The following is a 17,277-nucleotide window of genomic DNA, read 5'->3' on the forward strand; positions in this document are numbered from 1 at the left end:
ATATGTGGTTGAGATTTAATATAAAAAAAGAAATGGCTAAGTTAAATTTACTTGTTATGCTCCTTGTTCTGTACTACTAATATTATGCTCCTTGTTCTTTTTATTATTAATTTCCTTTGTTTCAATTTTTTTCAATAGTATTATTATATAAGGGCTGATTTTTCAATCGTTGGTTAAAACTTATTCATCAAATAACATCACAACTACCATTTCAAAAATGTTTTCAATTTTATTTTATGAATGGCAGTGCTGCGTTGCCACAATTTTGCCAATGTCACGTTGTGGATAGTTTTACATTACATAGATTTATAAGAATCTCACATGTATCAGTCAAGCGCAGATATCCTGATTTTTCTAGATGCACTGGCGTACTTGCGTGGCTTAGTCGAATAGGACAGATCGTAGAGGTAACACATTTGGGGATGTCCTTATATTTAAAAAAACCATGGTTTTGGAGGAATCTCATGTCCGTATTTGACAGTTTACAGGTGACATTTTAAAATGTTCGTGTAATACTTTATTGGACGGATACATTTTAACTAAGGATTGAAAAATCGGCCCTAATTGTATATTTATTATAGTATATTTCCATATTACACCTAGCTGTTTCACATCCAAACTAACATTACGCAACAAAAAACTACTTCAACAAATCTCAACCACAAATTTAATTCCAATCTCGCTACCAACTTTACCACATAAATTTACCGTACCTCAAAATCCATCATCACCGTTGTCACTAAGCACAACACTACACTATAATAAACCGTCACATCACTAACTATTATAGTCTTTATCACACCGATCATCATGATCCCAGTACTTGTGATTCCTCGGCACATCACTAACATGCCTCCTAGCTTTAACGTCTGCCGATTCATTGCTATTCCTTCTTATCTTCTGTCGTGACGAATTACGTGATACCGAACGAAATTTCTCATCATCGTTGAGGTTATCTTTAGACTTGTATTTCTTGTCATCGTTGTCTTCTTTCCGACACGCTTTTTGGACTTCGTTGTTGATTTTTTCCGGATATTCTGTGACATTTTGGGCGTTTTGTATGTATTTGCCATCTCCTTGTTGGAGATAAAAGTTTTCTTGGTAATTGTATGGGTATTCTTGATAATTTGGTGGCGGGACACTTGGGTTGAAAGCCGGTTCTTCCTTCTCATCTTGCCGCCACGAGTTGAGATCGTAACGTTTTGTTAGACTGCTCTTTGTGCTCCATGTGTCGAAGTCTTGTTGTTCCTGTAAATTATTGTATAATAAATAAATATATGATTGTAAAATATACTGATTGTGCAATAGTTTAATTATGAAGCCTTGATGAGTGGTATATTAAATTGTCCCCTGCTAGTAAACATTGTAGAAAATCATAATTTTTTTTAATTATTTGGCATGTAAGAAGCTTTTAATAAATATATAGTTATATTATGACCCACTGTGTAAACAACTTTTTTTTTAATAAACTGTATAAATAGCGTTTAAATCCTTTAGGCCCGGCGCAGATATGGCGAAGCGCAGCGCATTTTTCGTTGTCAAACTATTTTCGATATTGTTTTAACTAAAATAAAATTCAAAATCAAATATGTAACAACAATTTATTTCGGGGAGCATCGAAGCATCACACGCGAATGGCCACTGCCTTTTTTGACCGTTATTTTAATGATGATAATTTCGATAATAGTTTGACAATAGAAAGTGAGCTACGTTGCGCTTCATCATATCGGCGCCAGCCCTTAATCTTTCATTTCTATTCTACATGCTATCACTACATAGTATAAAACAAAGTCGCTTTCTCTGTCCCTATGTCCCTTTGTATGCTTAAATCTTTAAAATTAAGCAACGGATTTTGATGCGGTTTTTCAAAATAGATAGAGTGATTCAAGAGGAAAGTTTTAGTATATATATTTTACTAGCTTTCCGCCCGCACTTCACCCGCGTTTTCAAAGAAAAACCCGCATAGTTTCCATTCCCGTCGGAATTCCGGGATAAAACCTATCCTATGTCCCGGGGTAAAAAGTAGCCTATGTCCTTTCTCGGGTATCAAAATATCTCTATACCAAATTTCATGCAAGTTGGTTCAGTAGTTAAGGCGTGATTGAGTAACAGACAGACAGACAGAGTTACTTTCGCATTTATAATATTAGTATGGATTAGGTTTTAGTCAACGCGGACGAAGCTGCGGGCGGAAAGCTAGTAAAAACTTAATAAAACGCACCTGTCTCAACAGCCCGGCCCCGGCACCCAGAATCGGCCTCAACTTTGGCTTATTATCGTCCTCCTGGTTGATACCAACATTCGCCATTTGCTGCACAGCCTCCGTCACCACATCCTTCTTCCACGACCCATAAGACACCTCACTGAAGCTCTCATCGCTTGTCAGATCCAAATGTGAAGCGTAGAACTGCTGCAACGTGTTCGGTAGGGGCAGGAACTTGTTCAGACACAGGTCTGCGGAGAGCAGCAGCCATATGATGCTCGTGGAAGGCGGTGTGAGCAGACGGAGACGGATTGATATTGATAGCTCGTCTAGTTCTTGTGATAGTATTGATAGCAGTTCCCGACCGTTTTGCATTAGCTGTAACAGATGTTTTGGGTGTTATTACATTTTTTAATCTAATTGTTTTTTGTATTTCGATGATTCTCTCCTATTATGATAAACTGTCTTTTATCTATACTAATATTATAAAGCTGAGGAGTTGGTTTGTTTGTTTGTACGCGCTAATCTCAGGAAATACTGAATCCATTTGAAAAATTATTTCAGTGTTAGATAGCTCATTTATTGCAGAAGGCTATATGCTATATAACATCACGCTAAGACCAATAGGAGCTGAGAAATGCGGGAAAAACCGCGAAAAAACAAAACAAACAAACAAACTCTTCAGCATTATAATATTTGTATAGATTGATTATAGTCGTGTCGTAAAATAAACTATTAGCAATAATTACTACAAATAAATAAATAATTACTTGACTGACCGGTTGGCTTGGTTGGTAGTGGTAGCCTTCCAAGCCAGAGGTCGCGGGTTCGATTCCCATCCGGGGCAAATGTTTGTGTGATGAACATAGATGTTTGCTCTGTGTCTGGGTGTTAATTATCTATATAAGTAATAAGTATGTTTCTCAGCCATCTGGTTTCCATAACACAAGCGAAAGCTTAGTATGGGATCAGATCGTGCCGTGTGTGAAAATTGTCCCAAAAATATTAAAAAATTTAACCTGTGTTGCCAGACTCCTGTGTGCTCTAATATCATCGCTGGCGAGCAAAGCACGCATGTACTGAACCAGTGGCCCGGCCAAGATGTGAACCTTTTTACCATTGCACAGGCGCGCCTCTGAAATAAACGATTTATACTTTTTTTTAAAGTATTAGCTAATGTGTTGTTCTGGTACATAAGCTACATCAATGCAAAATTTCATCAAAATCCGTTGTTCATAATTTTAGTTAAGATTAAATATAATATGTTATTATGTACTTATTTATAATTAACTAGACGTCCGCCCCGGCTTCGCCCGTGGTACATATTTCGCAATAAAAGATAGCCTATGTCCTTTCTCGGGTATCAAAATATCTCCAGACCAAATTTCATGCAAATTGGTTCATTAGTTTAGGCGTGATTGAGTAACAGACAGACAGACAGACAGAGTTACTTTCGCATTTATAATATTAGTATGGATTTATGTATTAAAATAGAAAATATACATACCAGCAAAATAATCTCCAATCAAGTTAGCAGCATTTATCAGGTACAATGGATTTGATCGCTCCAACACTTCCAATTCTGTAATTATAATAATTTTATATTTAAATAAACAGCATTTTTTTATTTGTTATATGTATATAAATAAAAAATAAAGATATTTATGTAGTGTATAATGATAATGCATGTATAATGTCCATTATATCACTTTTCTTGAGTAGTTCATACGAAAAAAAAAAGTATTTTAAATAGATTTTTTAACCGAGGCAAGCTTGCGTGACGTCACGTTAAGTTAATTTTTTGTGTATTTTCAACGTAATTAGACGATATTTAGCTGATTTATTGACATTTTTGGTACGAAAACACGTGATTTTTTCATTTTTTTTTCGTTTTTTCGATTTTTTTGAATAATGTTCAACAGCGACGCTCGCAGCAAGCCCTGCCGCTGCTGGCGCGTGAAGGCCGCGCCCACTGTGGCCAGCTTGCGTGACGTCACCGAGCGGATTTTGTTACATGACAGGTTTTTTGTGTTTTTCAACGTAATTGGACCTTTATTGGCTAGTTATTGACACTTTTGGTACGAAAACATGTGATTTTTGCACATTTTTTGGTATTTTCGCGATTTTTTTCACATTTTTTTGGTATTTTCGCGATTTTTGCCCTTTTTTTCGTTTTTTTTTGTTCTTTCGGGATGTTTTCATACTTTTTCCTCATTTTTCCCATACTCACTGCTAAAAGTCGCCTGCATAATGTTCAACAGCGACGCCCGCAGCAAGCCCTGCCGCTGCTGGCGCGTGAAGGCCGCGCCCACTGTGGCCAGCTTGCGTGACGTCACCGAGCTTTGGAGGGCCGCCGCGCGGAATGTTGCGAACGCTTGTCTGTGGAACGGAATGTTTTAAAGATAAAAAAAATAAAACGACGTGTCACTCGGGGACTGCCGCGATTGCGCTATTGCATGCTATGCCTTCAAGCCACACCTCCGCCGGAGTGGGGAGCGTGAGGTTTTTTCGTTACGGAATTTCTAGATTCGGATAGACGCTATGCAATAGCTTAAAAATTAATTATTGAAGGAATAAAGCAGTGATATTGATACGTGATTTGAGCGTGCTTCTTTCTTTCAATTCATACTATCGTCAAACATTGTGAATGATGTATAACTACAAAGTGTAACATAAAAAATAATAATTAAAAAAAATGAAAAAACTTTTGTTTTTTAAGCGATTTTGGTGAAATTAAATTGTTTATTTGTATTTAAAATGTAAACTGACATGGAAAATGATTTCCTTATTCACTTAAAATGAGATTTTGGTTAATATATATAACATTAAAATCAGATTTTTTTACATAAAAAAGTTCACAATCATAGCAAAATGTCCATCCAACGGAATATTACTTTTTATTACCACAAATTTTCAGGACAAGTTTTAAATTTGATTATTATTACAAATAGCAGAAGATAATCGTAACACAACATGCAAACATCAGAATTTCTGAAACAACTTAAAAAACCATCTCTTTTTTACAAAGTCAGCTAAACCAATACTTACTGTAACCTCGCCTCATCTGGACATAATTCTGTGACGGTCGTTTCAAACTGCCTCAATTTTCTGTTAAACTGTATCCCGTCTTCGCCTGGCGTGAATTGTTCCAGCTGAAATTTTGTTCAAAACAATATTAATCACTACATACAATATACATAGTTAATAATTATTTTTTAACAAAAGCATAACCTAATATAAATAAGACCACATGGCAGGCACCATCCTACTAATATTATAAAGGATTTTTTATTACTACTGAACCCAATACAGTGAAATTTTGTTTTAAACTTTTTATCTCGTAAATCCCACAGGAACAGAAACAATTCGGGTTGATGAGAAAACGCGAGCGAAGCCGCGGACAGAAATCTTATCTGTTAAATAAAGAAAAATAACAAAATTGATTCTCCCAATTGGTACCGAGTTACCTCGCCAAACAAAGCTAAAAAAATACAATCGAATCGATTACCTCCTTTTTTGGAATCAGTAAAAAATAATTTTAAACTTACCAAAGTCAATAACGGCGCAAACTGTTCGTCCACCGTCAACATGCCGTGCATACTATCTTCGTCACCCGTCTCCTCTTGCTGCGTCTGCTCGTCTTTCGCTTCCCCATCCCCCAGTTTCGCGTCTGAAATCATTGCGTGCGTACGTTTAGCTGGAATACAAGCGTCATTATTTGCTTTGCGTGCGTGGAACGAGCGATGGAATGTTCTAGAATGTTCTGGAATGTTCTAGAAGGTTATGGAAGGTTCTAGAATGTTATTGGTGGTAATGGAATGTTCTAGATGGTAAATGGAAGGTTCTAGAAGGTATTGGAATGTTCTAGAAGGTATTGGAATGTTCTAGAAGGTATTGTAATGTTCTACAAGGTGATGGAATGATCTAGAAGGTGATGGAATGTTCTAGAAGATGATGGAATGATCTAGAAGGTTATTGGAATGTTCTAGAAGGTGATGGAATGTTCTAGAAGATGATGGAATGTTCTACAAGGTGATGGAATATTCTAGAAGGCATTGGAATGTTCTAGAAAGTATTGGAATGTTCTAGAACGTAATGGAATGTTGAAGAATGGAACGTAATAGAAGTCGATGTAATGATCTAGAATGTTATGGAATGTTCTACAAGGTTTAAGAAGGATCTATGTGGTGATAGAGATATGTGGGAGAGAGAGAGATAGAGAGAGGTGGTGATAGAATGTTATGGAAGATTCTAAAAATAATCTTTTACAAGGTTCTAAATTCAAATGGTATGATCTAGAAAGTTCAAGCAACTGATGGAATGTTTTGAGTGATAATAGATGAATTATTTATACAAATGATTGAATTAAAAATGTGCTTTCAGCGTCTAGCAAATATACATTATACAAGTAACAACCAATAGTTTGCGCCTATTTATATTTAAATACTATTTCAGTGCAATACTGAATTACCGCTTTTGACACTCACCGATCGTTAATGTAGGTTCAGTTAAGCAAGGTAAAGCGCATTCAAGTTATTGAATTAGGGATCGTTTACAAATTCCTTGCTTTAGAGACAAGTATTCCAGTAGTTATTAAAAAAAACACAACACACAAATACATCATCTTGCTATATACAATAAATATATTCAAAACAAACATACACTTAAGTATAACAATATTTATTATAGATTACCTGTGGACCTCGGACTCAATTCAGTCAATGTTCGCACAGCGTTAACCTCCTCGTTGTCCGCGTCACCCGGGCGAGGTTCGCGAATGTGGTGCCGCCCGGTGTAGCCTCTGCCGCGGCCGCTCGACATTTTACCTGGAACGGTTCAGAATCAGAATCATTGTGCGGAATGGTTTAGAATCAGAATCATGGTGGAATGGTTTAGAATCAGAATCATTTTCATACAATCAGAACTCTTTAATGATAAGAGCACACACATTTCTTTTTTGTTTAATTGTATAGATATATTGTGTATAGATATCGCCTAATTTATTACTAATTTCTGTGAATGTAGTGTTCATCTGTTAATAGTTGTGCATAATAATGTATAAACTATAAATCTTATTGTTAATGTTTAACGTGAAAGATACATATTATGTAAGAACTGGTGAAGAACCTTTTTTAATAAATAAATAAAAAAAAATTATGGAACATGTTAGAATCAGAATTATTGTATGGAGCGTTTTATAATTAGAATCATAATCATTATAAGATCATGATAAACATTGTTTAGCAACAGTTGAAACATTGTTAAAATGTTTAATTTTTGTAATATGTTAAGTCAATTTTGTTATATATCCACACACATTTTTAGATGAATTTGTATGTCTGTCTGTCTGACTATGCTTGCTGTATTGTTTGAAATGTTTGGCTACATAATATAATGAATAAACAGTGTTTAAATACATATGTTGAAGTTTCTCATTTCTAAACTTGAACCCTGAAAAAACTATATGTACTATAAATATTTACTGCTAAAAGATTCAGTAGATATTATACATATTAATATACAATATGTACATGTATTTACCAGAAAATTTAAACAGTGTTCAAATCAAGTTAAATAGTGGTTTTTCCTTGTGCATCACAAATGCAAAATTCAATTCAATATTCATTTATAACTAGTTTATCAAGGTCAAATCTGAAGTAGACAAAATTAAAATATCCAACCCTATGATATGTTAGTAATATTATAGATTACAAGAAATAAACATCCAGGAATTAAGGTAGTTCCTGCTTATAATGCTATAAGTATACCCGTTACCGGGAACCCTCCATGGTACAGTGGTTGACGCGTGAGCGTAGCACCGAGGGGTCCTGGGTTCGATTCCTGGTGGAGACGAAGAAAAAAAAAATGTGTCTCGGTCTGGAAGGACACAGAAGGCTGATCACCAACTAGTCCCTAAAAGAAAATCGATCAGTGAAACAGATGTATAATGCATCTGCACCTTACCCCACTAGGGGACATGGGACTTCATTTTTTTATACCCGTTAAGTTAATTTCAAAGGCACTTTCTTATCCGATCCCTGCCTCAACACATCTATACCTACACCGCGGTGCAATCAAGCTATAGTATCTACAGAATGGGAATCAGTGCAGTATTTGTTGAGTTGGTTGTATATTTTTTTTTTTCGTATATAAAAATGAATCCCAAAATGTGTTGGTAAGCGCATAACTTTAGAACAGTTGAACCGATTTCTTTAATTCTTTTTTTATTATATTCCTTGAAGTACGAGGATGGTTCTTATGTAGAGAAAACGTGAATCCCACCAAAAACATTTTCATGTAAAATGTTGCCAAGACGAGCCCATATGACTCGCACTGTCAAAAAGTTATCAGATCTCATGTAGAGCCAAGCTTCTAACACTACACGCCCTAACTCTACAAGGCCTAACTTCACAAACTCTACACCTTAGTCAAAATATGTGGCTTGGCCATTTCGCTACATTCACATCGGCGTAAGGTGAAAAATTAATTCACTGTTCATTACTTTTGTGTTATACAATAGTTCTTGTAGCAACGAACGGCCAAGCCACATATTTTGACTAAGGTGTAGAGTTTGTGAAGTTAGGCCTTGTAGAGTTAGGGCGTGTAGTGTTAGAAGCTTGGCTCTACATGAGATCTGATAACTTTTTGACAGTGCGAGTCATATGGGCTCGTCTTGGCAACATTTTACATGAAAATGTTTTTGGTGGGATTTCATTTCTTTTTGTAAGTTGTTTGTAACAAAATTTTATATGTCGATTAAAGTTTTATTTTTTTTTTAACAAGGAGTACCTATACACATATATATCTAGGGGAACCAAGTTTTAGATTATTAGATTAGACCTCTAGCGTCATCAAAATTTAATTTAAAATTACAGGTCTCATACAAACTCCCATCCCCTAGTTTAAGGGGTTGGGGGATGAAAGTTACAAGTTTTATAATTTTTTTGTTGTTTGTGTGCTAATACTAGCTTACATACAAAATTTCAGCTTTCTAGGACATTAGGAAATACCTTAAGAATTTTGATGATCATCAGTGAGTCAGTGACGAAATTAGCGTTTTTTAGATATAAATAAAATCTGAAGTATAAAAGCTAATGTAATTAAAACTTAATATGTTCAATAAGTCTACTATTGACAATATATCCCAAAAATTTTGTTGATCTAGCATAATCCAAACCCAAGTTATGAGGGTTCAAAAAAACGTCGAAGCGCTTCGAGAAAAGGTAGGTAGTGCCCGTGCGCTTCGCTTGTTCGCTTGGTTCGTCTTGGCGGGGGCACTACCGTGCCCCCAGATATGTACCATGGGCGAAGCCGGGGCGGACCGCTATTCAACGTTTTTACTAAATTTTACTTTCTGTCACCGGTTTCGCTCGCACTTTTTAAAACTTAATAAATAACATACTAAAACCTCTCTCAAGAACCACGCTACTCATTGGTAAACAGTTAAAATACATTTAAATTTGCTACAGTAGTTTTACATCTTATCGCAAACAGACAGACAGACGCAGCAGAAAACTTTGTTTAAAATTTTTATTTTATTTATATAGTGAAGTGATACAATCTATACATATGAAAAATATTGTGAATCATTAACTTTTTCATCATTATTACTTGCGCCTAAGATGTGTGCTAAATATGAAATACAATGGTACATAGTAACCAAATTGATTTTACGGCCTATACACCTAGATTTAATGTTAGATAATTATGATAATTTATTACAAGACATGCTCTGCATATTAAGTACTTTGAAGTGCTAGAGATATTCCTTGTAGGATAGGACTTTTACAATATTATAATCTACAAGATTTCCACCCGCGGCTTCACCCGAATTTTCAAAGAAAAACCCTGTCTTATTCTGGGTCTTCAGCTACTACAAACAAAATTTCATTGTAATCGGTTCAGCAGTATTTGCGTGAAAGAGTAACAAGCATTCATTCATCCTCACAAACTTTCACATTTATAATATTAGTAGGGAGTATACTGTATATCACTTCATTGTATAAAACAAAGTTGTTTTCCGCTGTGATTCTGCTGCATGCTTAGTGCTTATATCTTCAAAAACATGCAATGAATTTTGATATAATTTTTATAGTAAGAGTAGTCAGTGAAGAAGGCTTCTAGCACAGAATACATAATAGTAGCTAAACGCTACAGAACGGACACTCTCCGCCTCCCGCCAAAATTAAACACTTACCTCACCCCGCACGATCAGACATAAAATGGTCCATATTTTTCTACAGGGACGATACGCAACGAAGATTGACAACATTAATCAAATTGACTTAAAGTAATTTTATTATTTTGGATTTTGGATTATCGTTTTTCGTAGAAAATGGTTAGATATTGTGCTGTTTACGGATGTATTTCATCAGAAAAACGCGATTTTTTTTTACGCTAGTCAAAAATGTGTCAACCATAAAGCGTTAACACACACATTTGCAGTCTCTACAGTGTGACTGTCAAAACGATAATTTTGTATGGAGTGTCCGGGGTGTGCTTCTAGTATACAGTTTGTTAAATTTTGAACAATTTGGGCTACATAGTTATATTATTTTCCTACTTCATTCAAAGTTTTTTAGTTCTAAATACACTTATTTGCTTTATTGTCATTAGCTTTTTAAACATTTGCAACACCAAAACAGCTATAATTGATGACAATGACGAGGACTTCATTCATTTTTACTCTTTACTAGCTTTTCGCCCGCGTTTTCACCCGCCTTTTCAAAGGAAAACCGCATAGTTCCCGTTCCCGTGGGATTTCCTTGATAAAACCTATCTTATGTGTTAATCCAAGTAACCCTCTATATGTGTGCTAAATTTCATTATAATCGGTTCAGTAGTTTATGCGTGAAAACCAGAGGCGGCTCGTGACAAAATTTTATGGGTGTTCACTTGAAATAAAACACTGAAAATACATGGTGTAAAGCAGTACAATTTAATTAAAAAAATACTTATAAAGGAAATGCATACGTCTTTCTTTTTGGTGTGCAAAAATATCTATAACTTGACACAATCTATTAACCTTCGTAAAATATGTATGTTTTCATCGACACGGTCATTGAACTCGCGTATTGACTTTCGGTACGCGGAATCTAGTGCTTTACGAATGTCTTATGTCTAATGTCGAATGTTTTTTCATCTTGATTGAAAGATGAGCTAAGTCGTCAACGCCCGTTTCAGTCCAAGCACTCTCACCTCCGCCGGCTCGCCCGCTTCAAATAAAAGACACGGAAAACAAAATAGTTTGTTGCTTTCATGTTCATCACAACCACACAACCACGGTGTTTTCACATATTGTTCGGATTTAAACACACGCGTATATGCTTTCGTTTTTGTCGTACATTTTTGCGTAAGGTCAAGTTCAGGCCGTGGCGGTCCCTTAGCTTTCAATTCAAGCCGAATTTGTAACGTTTTAACACACTTTTTAATGAACGCCACATTATAATTGTCCATTTTAACACTCACAAGTAATACTGATAACTACAGGCTATTTCAACAGTCAACACGTATCTTATGATTTTAATTAGAAAATTCCCGAATATACATTCGCGCGCGTGCAGTCAAGTTGACTAGAGTGTTTGTTTATATAGGCAACGTCGCGCGAAATCGCTGTCTTGTACGGGCGCCAGGGCGCGCGGTAAAAACGAACCGGCAACGTTTGCGGGAGCGGCGCTCCGAATTTTGCTATTTTTTCATAGAAAATCTTCTGTTTCACGCGCAGGACTCTGACAAAACTATCTCTTTCACTCCTATTGGATTTCGTATTAGAAATTGTACTAAATATTTTTTCATTGGAGCGCAATCGTGAGCGCTCCGCTACGCGCGTTTTATAATACAGTATTATACCTACAGGTGTATGGGATGATGGAATGATGGATATATTCATTGGTATTGCCGATAGTTTTTTTTATTTTTACGATTACGATTGATTTTAAATAGTAATAATTAATATTAATAATGAAATTAAGGAGTATGATTTTATTATAATTATTTATGGGAGTTCACTGCACCAGCGCTCCTTAGGGCAAGCCGCCTCTGGTGAAAACCATACATACAAACCTTTCCTCTTTAAATATTATTATTAGTATAGATATAGATAACCATACATAATATAAATATTATATATATAATAAATCAATTGAGTAATTCTAATTTTCCTTCTTAGTGGCATAGAACTCTAAACAGTAATGTCATTCTTTTATATTTATTTCCTGACTCACTCTAAATAAGGCAGTACCCATACATCTTACTTTGAGGTCATAAGAGTATTTGATGATACAGCATATATGATTCATCTAAGTTAACTGTACTTTATATTCAAAGAGTTAAAATACAATAGGGTTTATAAACTGCCTTTTTATTTAATAATATCTCATCAAGATGGAAAAATAAAGAAAAAAGTTCTAATGACACTTTTTGCTATAGTTATAAGCCGTGCAGCGTGTACATGTTTCTCCGTCTGTCTCACTCATAAAACTTTGTTCCATTCAGGTGTCCCTAGACCTCTCAATTTTTATTATATTATCATATATATATAAAGCTACACTACCACTCACTCACTGACTGACTGACATCGGGTTTCTCGGAAACTACAGGGAAAGTTGGGGGGATTTCGACGTGATCGTGTAGAGGTGCTCCCAGTGACCACCGGAAAAATATAGCGATCTCGATCATCTTCGAAAACCAAGTGGACCCCTGGAGGTGCGCAAAAACGGTGGTACCTGGAGGGGGGGTGTCTGAACAAAAAATGCTCAGAACTGGTGGCGATTACCAGGGGAGGTGGAAAAATGGGGATTTTCGCGAAAACAAGATGGCCGCCGTACTTTGCCAAAATCGCCGTTTATGAATCCTTACGTCTCAAATTTGGCACACGTGTTCTGTTCGAGCCGGCGAATCGATCGGTGCCCCGTTCGAGTGGCTCCGGGCCCCCGTTTCCAACTTTCATACAACGTAAAATCCAACGGCCCGCGGAAACGGTGCGAGTTGGGTGGGGGGTCCCGGAACTAAAAATGATCACCACCCTGGGACGCTACCAGGGAGCCATAGTGGGTCGCTCGATTTTGGAATTTTTCCATTTTTGGCGCAAACATAAAAACGTAAATTTAGACGAGGTGGCGCGTCGCGGAAATACACTCACACCATGTTCGTACTCGCCCAGCTCCCAGGATATCCAGAAAAATCCGAAATCTTAAACTTTCCCACATCTCGCGAAGACGGTCAACGGCCCGCGCAAACGGTAGCAGCTGCATCTGGGGTGCTCAAACTAAACTTGTAGTAGACCTCGAGCAATTACCACAGATAGTGAAAAAAATTCAAAATGGCGGAAAAAATGGCCGCCGCCATACAAATTCTAAAACGGCCATCGCTGGTCCGATCACGCTGAAACTTGGCACAGGGGCTTTAATCGAGTCGCATATTAAGTTGGCATACTCATAATCGAGTTTCCATCGCTGGTTTCCGAGTTTCATACAACGCAAAATTCGACGGCTCTCTGAAACGGCGCGAGATAGGTGGGGGGTGTAGAACTAAAAAATGATCAGGAAGATGGGGTGCTACCAGGGCAATCGAGAAATTTCAAATTGGACGCAATTTTTTTTCAAAAAATGGCCAATTTTTCAAAGCAAGATGGTGGCGCCGGTTCCGTCACGATCGGTCTGAAAATTGACTTCTGTGCTCTGATTGGTCAGATTTACAAAACTGCAAACTCAGAATTTCTCTCCGACCCCCGGTTTCCATTTTCCATACATCACGAAATTCAACGGCTCTCTGAACTGGTGGCACTTAGGTTGGAGTCACCAAGGTAAAAAATGTTTAAAAACTTGTTCCGCTTCCAGGCACATAAAAATTTTTGCTAAAAAGCGAAATTTTTTTTTTTCGAAAATTTTGTATGGAAATTTCCATAGTAGGAAGGGTAATTGAATAGCATCGGCAAAAGACGGCACCGCGGGCTGCTTGCTGCCCGCGCACCGCGCAACTTCGAGGGTTGACAGCCTCCCGGAGTAGAAAATATTTATTAACTTTTGAACTACCGCACGAGCCAAGCGAGCGAAGCGAGCGAGTCACGGCAGCGGCCAGCGTAAATATTCAAATAGGTAGCGAGGAGCGAAGCGACGAGCGTGTTAGGTTAACTTTTGAACTACTTACCGCACGAGCCAAGCGAGCGAAGCGAGCGAGCCGCGGCAGCGGCCGGCCTAAATATTCAAATATGTAGGTAGCGAGGAGCGAAGCGACGAGCGTGTTAGGTTAACTTATGAACTACCTACCGCACGAGCCAAGCGAGCGAAGAGAGCGAGTTGCGGCAGCGGCCGGCTTAAATATTCAAATAGGTAGCGAGGAGCGAAGCGACGAGCGTGTTAGGTTAACTCTTGAACAGTTTATTATGAAAAGTCACTGCCCGCTATCGAAAAGACGTTTCAAAAATTTTACCAATATTTGAATAAGTAATTTATAAGCAGTTTAGGTAGCGAGGAGCGAAGCGACGAGCGTGTAAGGTTAACTTTTGAACTACCACACGAGCCATGCGAGCGAAGCGAGCGAGTCACGGCAGCGGCCGGCCTAAATATTCAAATGGGTAGCGAGGAGCGAAGCGACGAGCGTGTTAGGTTAACTTTTGAACTACCTATCGCACGAGCCAAGCGAGCGAAGCGAGCGAGTCGCGGCAGCGGCCGGCCTAAATATTCAAATAGGTAGCGAGGAGCGAAGCGACGAGCGTGTTAGGTTAACTCTTGAACAGTTTATTATGAAAAGTCACTGCCCGCTATCGATAAGACGTTTCAAAAATTTAACAACATTTGAATAAGTAATTTATAAGCAGTTTCGACTGACTGTAGAATCGCTGTTAGCAGATGTTACAAATGGAAAGGAAATTCGAATGCATTTTCAAATGACTGAAGATTTCTGCCCTGGGATGAGCCGCGAGCTGCTTGCAGCTCGCGCACCACGCAACCTCGAAGGTGGACAGCCCCCCGGAATAGAAAATATTTGAATGGGGAATTTATAAGCATTACCGACTGACTGTAGAATCGCTGTTAGGAGATGTAACAAATGGATAGGAAATTCGAATGCATTTTCAAATGACTGAAGATTTCTGCCCTGGGATGCTTCGCGGGCTGCTTGCAGCCCGCGCACTACGCTCCCTCGAAGGTGGACAGCCTCCCGGAGTGTAAAATACTTGAATGGGGAATTTATAATCATTAACGACTGACTGTAGAATCGCTGTTAGCAGATAAAAGCAAATTGACGGGGAATTTTAATGCATTTTCAAATGACTGAAGATTTCTGTCCTGGGATGCTTCGCGGGCTGCTTGCAGCCCGCGCACTACGCTCTCTCGAAGGTGGACAGCCTCCCGGAGTGGAAAATACTTGAATGGGGAATTTATAAGCAATACCGACTGACTGTGAGATCGCTGTTAGCAGAAAATTACAAATGGACTGGGAATTCTAACACATTTTCTAATGACTGCCCTATTGCTTCAACCCAGGGGCAAAAGGGGCTCGCGGGCTGCTTGCAGCCCGCGCACAACGCACCAGCTAGTCTATAATATAAAAATGAATCCCAAAATGTGTTGGTAAGCACATAACTTTAGAACAGCTGAACCGATTTCTTTAATTCTTTTTTTATTATATTCCTTGAAGTACAAGGATGGTTCTTATGTAGAGAAAACATGAATATGTACCACGGGCGAAGCCGGGGCGGACCACTAGTATTCAATATATGTAACAGTAGTGATAGTGTACAGAGATTATAATAAACATCACATGTTTAAATTTACAACCACATGTTAATTTTAGAAATTGACACCATTGTATGTTTTAATTTACTTCTTTTGTCCAGTACATTTCAATGTGTTTTATAAATCATCGAACATAATTTTTTTCAAAAATATGACTGGCTTTTATAAATTAATTTTAATAAATGTATTTCTACATGTTTGTGTCTTATTTTTATACATTACCAAATAAATTAGCAAGCTTCAATACCAAGGAAGAGGATTTTTAAGTAGCCTTCATCAAATAAATAGGTACTCAGTGGTGATTTTTTATTCTTCTCAAAATACATTAATTCTCAATAAATAAATAAATATAAAATAGAATAAACGTTGATTTCTTCACACATAAATCATTTTTTGTAATTCAAAATTTGACAATACTATCTTTTATGCACCCATGTTTGCAAAAATATTTCCATTGTAATAATCTATACAATAAACATACCTGATAACACTCCGCACTGTACAATCAATGTTATATTTACTCTCTTATATTATTTAACGATGATATACCGATCATTTGCTTTCATAAAATAGGTACGATCACAAAATATACAAATGACAACCTAAAACGTCAGTGACCTATACAAAGAACGAATTTGAAAAATAATATTTGTCCACTTTCTAAACGCGTCTCGAAGGATTTTATAATCTGCTTCATATATAATTTATGATATTCCTGAAAGATTAACATATTATTTACAAGTCGTTTATGATTTGCCACCGGTAAAGGCGAGATGACGACTCTAAAATTATGGTGTATTCAATACGCATCTTCTTATATTTTATAACTTATTGGTTTTGTTTTAATAAATACAAAAGTACGTTAACAATGTAATAAAAGCACTCACCAAGTTTTTAATTTAAAAACACTTTTGTTATTTACTTCCTACTAGTTTCGCGTAGCGGTTGTCAAGCATTTCACCACATTTCACTTCCATATTAGCAACGTTAGTGTTGTACCGGTTGTGCCGGTTGTGTCGTGGTTCCAAGTTTAAAAATCGTACGTTGTAAAATAAATAAATGAATCGATAAAAATGCAAGTAATTTCAGACGTTTAAAGAATAAAACTATTCTTATTTAAATTATAGTTAAGATTATCTGTTACTTTTTAGTAACGCTAAACTTTTAAAAGTAAATTATGGACTATTCAATATTTTAGATATTGCAAATGTCCACATCAAAATTATATGTGCGTATCAAAATTATTTTTAACTATTTATGATGCTGGAAATATTAATTTTAATATGTACTCTGCAGATCATTCAAGGATATACCTATTTTGTTTGTCAAAAATTGTAA

At 36.8% G+C, this 17,277-nt stretch overlaps 1 protein-coding gene across 1 annotated transcript; it reads right to left on the minus strand.

Moving 5' to 3' along the window:
- Positions 1-568: 568 nt before the first annotated feature.
- Positions 569-16,900, minus strand: LOC123704106. Its single transcript, XM_045652394.1, has 9 exons — positions 16,827-16,900; positions 6,898-7,029; positions 5,752-5,873; positions 5,252-5,355; positions 4,434-4,582; positions 3,711-3,785; positions 3,223-3,338; positions 2,222-2,581; positions 569-1,248 (listed from the first exon to the last, which is right to left on the minus strand). Exons 2-9 carry the CDS (start codon positions 7,022-7,024, stop codon positions 778-780), a joined length of 1,524 nt encoding a protein of 507 aa, XP_045508350.1. The 5' UTR covers positions 7,025-7,029; positions 16,827-16,900; the 3' UTR covers positions 569-777.
- Between the last annotated feature and the right edge of the window lie 377 nt (positions 16,901-17,277).

Source organism: Colias croceus, chromosome 28 (assembly GCF_905220415.1).
Source record: "Colias croceus chromosome 28, ilColCroc2.1".
In the NCBI taxonomy this organism is placed as follows: Eukaryota; Metazoa; Arthropoda; class Insecta; order Lepidoptera; family Pieridae; genus Colias; species Colias croceus.

Excerpts from the sequence above, each read along its gene's own strand:
- LOC123704106 (XM_045652394.1), bottom strand. The coding sequence starts at position 7,024 with ATGTCGAGCGGCCGCGGCAGAGGCTACACCGGGCGGCACCACATTCGC. Across the intron at positions 3,786-4,433 it reads TATGCAGGCGACTTTTAGCA|AATTGGAAGTGTTGGAGCGA; the intron begins GTGAGTATGGGA and ends TTATAATTACAG. Across the intron at positions 2,582-3,222 it reads ACAGGAGTCTGGCAACACAG|CTAATGCAAAACGGTCGGGA; the intron begins GTTAAATTTTTT and ends CATCTGTTACAG.